This window comes from Salmo trutta, chromosome 16, assembly GCF_901001165.1.
Source record: "Salmo trutta chromosome 16, fSalTru1.1, whole genome shotgun sequence".
In the NCBI taxonomy this organism is placed as follows: Eukaryota; Metazoa; Chordata; class Actinopteri; order Salmoniformes; family Salmonidae; genus Salmo; species Salmo trutta.
In genome coordinates, this window is record NC_042972.1 from 18538950 (window position 1) to 18548429 (window position 9480).

Sequence of the window (9480 nt, forward strand, 5' to 3'; positions counted from 1 at the left end):
TACTATATATTATATATGTGTTTAACTAAATATAGTACTATTGTTCTGACCACAATATCATTATTTGTTTTTATCTTCTTTTTAAAAATATGTTTCAAAGCAAATAAAAGAGAAGAATAATTTTAGGAGCGCTGTTGTGTTTCATGTAATCCTATTATTATATTGATAGGCTAATGTGTCTTTGTTCAAGTGGATATTTATAAGTACAGTACAAAAAAAAAGAAAAAAAAATGCATGAAAGGAAATGTATGTATTCACTACTGTAAGTCGCTCTGGATAAGAGCGTCTGCTAAATGACGTAAATGTAAATGTAAATAAGAGTGATTTACATTATTTGTACTATGCTCAAACAGAAATCATGGATTAAATGACAGGATTACTTTTCAGTTATAGTTTTCACTGTCAAGTAATTTTATGCTCTAGCAACAAGCATTCATATTTCTTGTAAAGTTATTAGTATTCTTAGAATATCTTCAGATTCTATGAAATGTTCAGCACATCTCTCTTCAGGATAACCACTTACCATTCCAGATAGATGCAATGGCTTAGGACTGTTGTGAACGTGTACCAGGACTGTAAAATAAAGTGTTACCCAAGACTGTAAATTAAAGTGTTTCCTATTAATTTAATGACAGGAGTTTAAATAAAGTTTAGGGTTTTGTAATGTCTGATGACAATGTACACATGCCTTTTCACTCTATTTTCCTTTCTCTCTCTCTCTCTCTCTCTCTCTCTCTCTCTCTCTCCATTTTCTCTTTCTCTCTCTGCCTGTGGCGTGGTCTGTGGTCGCTCTGTGGTTGTTTTGTTTCAGCGTCAAGATGAGGGACTCAAAGTTAAAAGAACAATGAGATAGAGAGAGCGATAGGATCTCAATGTGCGCAGCGCGCTCTCTCTCCTCTCTCTCTTTCTCTATCACACAGGAAAGGGTCTTGTTCACTCTTTGAGACCCGAAGAAACAAAGACAGATGTTTTTATCACCCCATTCAAATGCTACAGGTGTGCATGCTGTTTATACAAGCGTTATCTTTATGTGTTTATCATGTAGACTAATATTGTGGTTGACATCAATAAAGACTGTTTATATATAGTGTTACAGAAGGTCCCTGCTCTCTGCAATGTGAAGTGAAATAGTGGAGAGCAGGCTTGATTATGTTTCTGTGTTTAAACACACACAGTGAGATTAAAAGTCTCCTACTCAACAGCTAAACAAGGAAATAACACACACACACACACACACACACAGACAGACAGACAGACAGACAGACAGACAGACAGACAGACAGACAGACAGACAGACAGACAGACAGACAGACAGACAGACAGACAGACAGACAGACAGACAGACAGACAGACAGACAGACACAATGCTGTAGACACAGACACACACAAACACTATGCCGTAGACACACACATTCACACACATACACTATGCTGTAGACACACACTTTTCTCTGGTCCCTGTGATGAGATGACAGTACGTAGACATTAAGTAATTCTATTTTTTGTTTTTTACAGCTTTTATTTATCATCAATACATGATGCACACATCCAATAATCATAACATTAGGCTACCGCAGCAGAATGCATAGCATTGGTGTAATACTAGCACATACGAGAGTAATACCTGTTCAATATAAAGGTTTTATATTTGAAACATCCACTTAATAACAAATCCATAGCCAGAGACGTTAACATTGTGAACAGAATCCTAAATGTTTTCTTTTAGACAGTTGGAACTTCTGGTTGGTTCATCATCGTAATGAACAAATAATAGAAAAGTAAGATGCTGATAAAACAGTCTTCAGATTCATAAAGTGGAAGGAGATCCCTGTAAGGACACATACAGTAAATACAGCACTGTCTCTGAGTCTGCAGTGTGGGCACTCTGAATTACTCCAATGGTCCTTTCCTGTGAGGCAGACACAAACAGTCAAAGTCAAATACACAGAGATGAATACAGGGACAAAGAGAGTGTCAATTATAGAGAAAGTGATCAATCACATGTAATCATATGCATTGTGATCTTAAAGGCTAAACTGATCCTATTCTGAGACACTTTATGAATACAGGCTCAGATCTACTTCTGAGAAAAAGAGTAAGTCCCTGAGATTGATACAGCAGCAGGAAGATATATTTTATCGTGTTGTGAGAAAAGGGGAGAGGAGAAGAGGAGGAGAGGAAGATGTCATCACAGATTTGTGAAGTTTACACATGAGAACTTGGCAAACTGAAGTCGACACTTTTTGGGTAGTCCTGTAGCATATACAAAAACAAATTCAGAACAACAGCAGAGTAACTGTAATAAACATGAATACATTACTGCCTCCTCCATGTACATAGATATGCCATACAGAATACATACATTTGGATATTGTTGTGCACTTTATTGCCTTTACTTTGTCAAATTTTGTTTGTGGCTGTTCAGGCCTCTGAGGCTGGATTCCTAATTTGTTATACATACTTGTAACTTTCACACAAATATTCCTTTGACAACAATGCACAATTTATGCGAAAGTCCAAGTTAAGCATCCACATCTCAAGTATGTCTTTGGCCCTGTATGACCAGCATCTTTGATAATTGACTATGCTAATTAGAAAGAGCACTGGAGCTCATTCCTTGTTGGTTATTCTATATTACTTTATCAGCAAGTAAGGAAGGAGAGAAGAGACTCACTGCTGAAGTAGTACAGTGTGTGTACTAGAGATCAAAGCCACAGCCAGGGCCAGCAGCACTCCAACCAATGGCCAGAGAACCTTGGAGCCACAGCCTGAAACACAACAGAAAACCTGTTAAATAATGTTTAAACTGCTGGGACTTATATTGTGTCAACGTAACTAGTTACCTAACATTGGGGTTACAGACAGCCCTGGTTCTCCAAAAGAGAGAATGAGACATCACTAATTGTGATGTGATAATCTTTGTGTGGATTTAGCTTAACACATTCAACTTGTTACAATAAACAACTTATTGGACAGACTTGTTAAACTTATGAATCTTACCTTTTGGGGTTTGATAGTTGCTTTTGGTGCAGCGGCCGTTTGGGGTGCTGTTTGGGATGCTGTTTGGGATGCTGTTTGGGATGCCTTGGGGCTGGGGCTTTGTGACAGGGAATAATGTTGGCCGAGTTTCTGGTGGGTCACAAAAATACACAATGTGATGGATATAAGAAACACTGTGAGAGAGACAAAATGCACAAAAGATAATGGAGAAAGATTTGGACAGATGAAGAAGCTTGGAAATGGATCTGCAACCAATGCAAAAGAATATGAAGTTATTGCTTTTCTTTTCTATAACAAGGCTGAATTCCCCACTAACGTCCTGACTTCACTAGAAATTAAATTAATTCCAACCAAGCGCTGTGAAGGGATAAGGGTTCGCTTATGGGGACAGACGAAGAACCCTTTATTCTAAGAGTGTAGACCATGGAAAATCAGGAAATTGGTCTGTTCTCAGGCCATTCAAAAGATAATACAGGAGTATAGTGTAAGAGAGTTCTAGTTACTGTTGTGTAACTATACTGAACAAAAATATAAACGCAACATTTTTCATGAGCTGAAATAAAAGATCCCAGAAATTTTCCATACGCACAAAAAGTATTTCTCTCTAATTTTGTGCAGAAATTTGTTAGTGAGCATTTCTCCTTTGCCAAGATAATCCATGCACCTGACAGGTGTGGCATATAAAGAAGCTGATTAAACAGCATGATCATTACCCAGGTGCACCTTGTGCTGGGGACAATAAAAGGCCACTCTAAAATGTGCAGTTTTGTCACACAACACAATCCCACAGATGTCTCAAGTTTTGAGGGAGCGTGCAATTGGCATGCTGACCGTAGGAATGTTATTTAACCTTTATTTAAACAGAGAGTCACATTGAGATTAAACATCTATTTTACAAGAGAGCCCTGTACACATTACAATAAAAACAGAAAATTAAAACAACATGTGTATAAAACAATATAATTCAGCACACAATAAACAAAAATAAACATATTTAATAAAAGCAATCCCATTTAACTACATAGAGGTCCTCAATAAATTATTTAAACTGCACCAATACATCTAGCTGCAGTGAACTCTGCATATTGTTCCAAAAATAGGGGCAAAAAAACAAAATGCAGATTTTCCCAAATCTGTGGAGACTGAAGGGATCTCTAGTGTTATCCATTCCTGTGAACGGGTTTGGCAATTTATTACTCTTATCTTAATGAATGATGTTACATATAGAGGGAGTTTCTGTCAAATTGCTTTTTAAATAAATAAAAGAGAATGCAGCTCTCTTTTTACAGACAGAGAGGTCCATCCTACATTTTATTTCAGACTACAATGTCTGTATAAACGTATTGCGGAATGGTAGACTGCGTCTAATGATTTTAATACAGAGGTTTCTGCATGCATGTAAACAGTATCACTAAAATCCAATACAGGGAGAAGCATTGTTTGAACAATCTTTCTCCTATTTTTAGTACTAAAGCATGATTTATTTTGATATAAAAAAACAATCTTGGATCTTAGCTTCTTAGTAAAATTTTCAACATGCATTATGGCGGACAACTTGCGTTACGAATGTCCACCAGAGCTGTTGCCAGATAATTTAATGTTCATTTCACTACCATAAGCCGCCTCCAACCGCTTTTTAGAGAATTTGACAGTTTGTCCAACCGGCCTCACAACCGCAGACCACGTGTAGCCATACCAGCCCACGACCTCCACATCCGGCTTCTTCACCAGCGGGATCGTCTGAGACCAGTCACCCGGGCAGCTGATGAAATTGAGGATTATTTCTGTAATAAAGCCCTGTAATAAAGCCCTTTTGTGAGGAAAAACTCACTCTGATTGGCTGGGCCTGTTTCCCCAGTGGGCGGGCCTGGCTCCCAAGTGGGTGGGCCTATGCCCTCCCAGGCCCACCTATGGCTGCGCCCCTGCCCAGTCATGTGAAATCTTTTTTTCAATTGACTGATTTCCTTATATGAACTGTAACTCAGTAAAATCGTTGCAATTGTTGCATGTTGCATTTATATTTTTGTTCAGTATAGTTTTAGGCAGGGGCACAACTTTGGTTTTAGAAGTGGGGGTCATCAGTTTTTATTTTATTTTTATTTTGCCAGACAGATAAACGCTCCAAACAGTCTACCCGACCGCTCGGAGGCGTCCGCATGGTCCTAAAGCACAGCGTTGCCTTGTTTTGTATCACATTCCAATGATAAAACTGGGGGGGGACAAATATGCAATTTCCGAATGTGAAAATTGCATATTTTAGGTTTGCATGGTTCTAGGTTGTAAATTTAGGAGTTCTGGATTAATTCAGGCACCTTCTCATCTCTAATCAGCAGGGTTGGGAAGTAACGGATTACTGTGTAACGTGTTACATAACCAGAGTTCAGATTACAGATACTTTTGAAAAACTAGATGATTACTTCTAGGATAAAATTCAGAAAGGTTCCAGGATAAAATTCAGAAATCTTTGACACCTTTCTGTTTTCTCAATGACATTCAAATCAGCTTTGAAAAAAGCTACATTTGTTCCGCCTGAGGGAGTCTGACCACAAGAGCAAATGCATTTGATGGATAGCGGGAAAATTTTGTATGCTACATTCCAAGATCTGTTTTGCGAACTCTATCAGCATCCAAATTGATTATCCATCAGATTATCCAATTTGAATAAATGCTTGGAGGTAAGGACGACAACAGTGGTGTAGTCTACCGGGTGATACGGATATCACTTATTATTGATATCTACATAGCACATTTATGTGAATCACACACTCTCTCATTTATCTATTTGCACCTTACGGGTTGTGGTTGTTGTGTTGTGGATGGCTGTTCACAAATGTATATGAGTATTTTAACCCAATAATGATTGAATTTAAGAAGTTTAAGCTGCCTATCAATCATTGTTTTTGCCACCAGTGGACGGACCATCAGTGAAAAATGCGCTCTTGCTACAGATGCGTAGTGCGGATCCCAGTCTATGAAATACAAGTTTGAAGAGTTCCCACCTTCTAAACTCCTCTGTGATATTGTGCTCCATACTGGCATAAACAATTTAAATTTAAGAAGACCATGAGTGGGGCTTTTATTGCTCAGTCTAATTCATTTTTTACATTTTACGTTTTAGTCATTTAGCAGACGCTCTTATCCAGAGCGACTTACAGTAGTGAATGCATACATTTCATACAATTTCATACATTTCATACATTTTTTTTTCTGTGCTGGCCCCCCGTGGGAATCGAACCCACAACCCTGGCGTTGCAAACACCATGCTCTACCAACACCATGCTCTAATTCGTGCTGATTCCAAAATAAGACTCAAAGGGGCAATCTGTAGTTGCTACATCCATTGGACTTATACATGTATTATATATACCCATTGATTCTTGAAGAATATACCTTATAAATGCTTCACGAGTTTAGTTCAACTGTCACACCCCATGAGAACCCGAAATATAAATGTGAATCAACACTGTATAGCCTCAAAATATGGTTAAAACAATACTTTTGATATGGATGGTCAGTCCTTGCATCCATAGCTCTGTCTATTGATCTGAGAATGGTTACATTTCTCCTGGCCAATCCCTCAGCTTTTTTTATTTACCAAAACACAGGTGGGGTTTCATTTTTGTCTTCTTCTAGTTTTCTTAATCTCAGTTTATGTGAAAAAACAAGAAAATATAGTGTAGAGTACAGGTATTCAACTCTTACCCTATGAGGTCTGGAGCCTGCTGGTTTTCTGTTCTACATGATAATGAATTTCACCCAGCAGGTGTCCCAGGTCTAAAGCAGAAGAACTGGCTTCGAGGTCCAGAGTTAAGTTTGGGGGGGGGTAGAGAATCATTATACCATCAAAACCTCTGTGAAATATATTTTCCATAACCAAGAATATTGTATTTTCAGCTGGTGTACAAAACTGAAAATAAAAGACTAAAAAATGAGCGCACATAGAACAGATCTATATCTATTATTCTATGTGAATTTGGTCGGGTCGCCGAAAAAGTTATATATTGCAAAGTAATCTAAAACTAACTGAAAGTAATAAGATTAGTTACTGAGTTTGGTAAATGCAAAAGTTACGTTACTGATTGCAATTTTGGACAGGTAACTAGTAACTGCAACAGATGACATTTAGAAAGTAACCTACCCAACCCTGCTATTTAGCCATAAGAAGAATGGGAAGCATCAGTGCCATGCAGGGAAATGGGTTCCTCTCACCTCCAGGTCTGAGAAGAACTCCTGGCCTCCACAGCTCGTTCTCTTTCTGGTTCTGGAGCATACAGGAGTATAGCCCTGCGTCCTCTGACCTTATGTTAATGAGGCGCAGTGTGAAAGTCATCTTGCTTCCCATATCATGCTTACTGGCCTGGAACCGGTGTTCGTCCACGCTGGCTTCATGGCTGGTCCGGCCAGCATTGTTGAGGCTGAGAAGGAGCTGGATGTCGAGGTTGTTGTGGAGAGTGCGGAACCAGAATACCTTCTGACAGGCGTGGTTGGAACACTCACAGGTGAAGACCTCTGTGTCGTTGATCCCGGGGTAGCGGACGAAGTCGGACTCTGAAAGTGTCTGGTGGGACACTGGGATAGGAAAAGTGAATGGACTGTAGTTTGGCTAAACAAACTGCCACCACATCAAAGGAGACATACAGTATATAAACAATACTGTTGGAATGAGGTCCTATTGCCATTTTTGCATGCTGGACAGAGATCAAAATAATAATAAGACATGATGGATGTCCGTAACATGTACGCTGTCCAACAATATTTTCACCTGACAAAGATCCGTATAAGATTGAAACGTTGTCTGCTTGTGCGTCAATATAATTGAATTATTGTGCTTTCACCAGTGTTGTGGACACCTGTTTATTAAATCAGGTAAATTATACATGAAATACTGTACATCAAGCGAGATAGAAAGACAGAAGGATCAATGTAAAATGAAAAAAAAACTAACCTGAACACAGACATACTATCATCAAACCAGTCGTTTTGCAAGAGTGGAAATGTTAAATGACAGCACCTTGGAACCATGAAGAAACACAAATAAAAGGTTAGTGGAGAGACTTATCTATAAAGGCGACATTATGAAGCAAACATTGTGCGAGAAACTGCTGAAATGTTTCGCTTGGCTTCTTTATATGTAACGCATCACAGAAATAGGTATACATATCTTAACTGCAGAGGTCTCGATGGATTTAAGAATAGCTCTTGGTCGTCATTGAATTTCCGTCATGTCTTGGAGACAATATTGAGGGTCTGCATTTTGATCCAGCATACTGTTTTTTATTTACTATTATTTAATCATCGCAGACTAAAACATCATATCACTTAAATATTTGAAAGAACTTTATATAAATAAACTTAAAGAAAACACAGGGGCCTCTTCAACACTCCATTAAGCAAATAACAAATAACACACACACTTAACATTCTGACTTGCACTAGTTGTCAAGGTGGGTCTAACGCTGTTCCTGAGGCCTCAACAGAGAAGAACTTGTTAACAGTGGGTAGACAGAATATTGCGGTCCTACCTGTTGTCCACAAACACACCATTGTCCATACCAGTCCCAATGGGGTCATCTTGAGTGGTTGTGGACTTGTGGTGTATGTCTCGAGTGTTAGCTGAGGGTCGGCAAAAGTGCTTTCTTTTCCCTTCATGCATCTGCCAGAGAACAGGGGAGGAACTGAAGTAACATGGCCAAGTGTTGCCTGGGCAACACCCCTACGTGACAGCACACAGCCACACACCAGGCCTATCTCACACACACACACACACACACACAATTGCAATAAAGACATTACGTCAGAAGATTTCCCCAAATAATACATTATCTTTATGTCCTCTTGTTGATTGTTTGGGAGGTTTTGTCTATATTTGCCACTTAAGAGATCACTGATTCATACAATATTAACACATAAAATAAAACATAAAATAAATACATTTTACGGTAACTTTTTACTCCTAACTTAAAACCTGTATTGCGGTATGTCTAACTATTCTTCCATATTCCTCTTTGACCAAATCTCTACTCTTGATGTTAATGGCATGCTGTAGAAGTGTTCAGACACTTTTTTTTTACATTTCACTTGTTTTTGAGACACACTCCACCAGTGATAGCCCTCATCAGGGATATAGCCTAGTGCTATTGCTTTGCAATATACTGGATGCTACACAAATATGTATCTATTCTGAATAAGGTAAAACTCATGGCCCAACAGAAAGTGAACAATTTCATAATATCAACAATGACTTTATGTCTCAACCAGCCTCTGGACTTCTAGAACCACCGGCATAGAAATTTCAGTCAAGGTCGAAAGTGTTTAGAGTCCGTATAAATAGTACTCGTCAACACTATTTTAGTACTATATTGTATTGTTTTATACCAACACATTTAAAATGAAGGCCTCATTTTGTCTGGTGTGACTAGTTTGCACAATTGCGAAGTGTGGATCACCTCTCCTAACCCGAACCTCTCTGCCCAGGTGTGT

General features: G+C 38.6%; 1 protein-coding gene across 1 annotated transcript; it reads right to left on the reverse strand.

Moving 5' to 3' along the window:
• Positions 1–1496: 1496 nt before the first annotated feature.
• cd8b (cd8 beta) lies at positions 1497–8742 on the reverse strand. The gene is made up of 6 exons (XM_029693289.1): positions 8523–8742; positions 7946–8011; positions 7210–7569; positions 3001–3129; positions 2675–2768; positions 1497–1909 (listed from the first exon to the last, which is right to left on the reverse strand). Exons 2-6 carry the CDS (start codon positions 7965–7967, stop codon positions 1891–1893), a joined length of 624 nt encoding a protein of 207 aa, XP_029549149.1. The 5' UTR covers positions 7968–8011; positions 8523–8742; the 3' UTR covers positions 1497–1890.
• Positions 8743–9480: the final 738 nt, after the last annotated feature.

Bases quoted from the DNA above. Each gene is read 5' to 3' on its own strand.
- cd8b (XM_029693289.1), bottom strand. From the start codon at position 7,967: ATGATAGTATGTCTGTGTTCAG. The intron at 7,570-7,945 runs GTTAGTTTTTTT...TTCCTATCCCAG, and splicing joins GATAGTATGTCTGTGTTCAG to TGTCCCACCAGACACTTTCA. The intron at 3,130-7,209 runs GTGAGAGGAACC...GTGACCCACCAG, and splicing joins AGTTCTTCTCAGACCTGGAG to AAACTCGGCCAACATTATTC.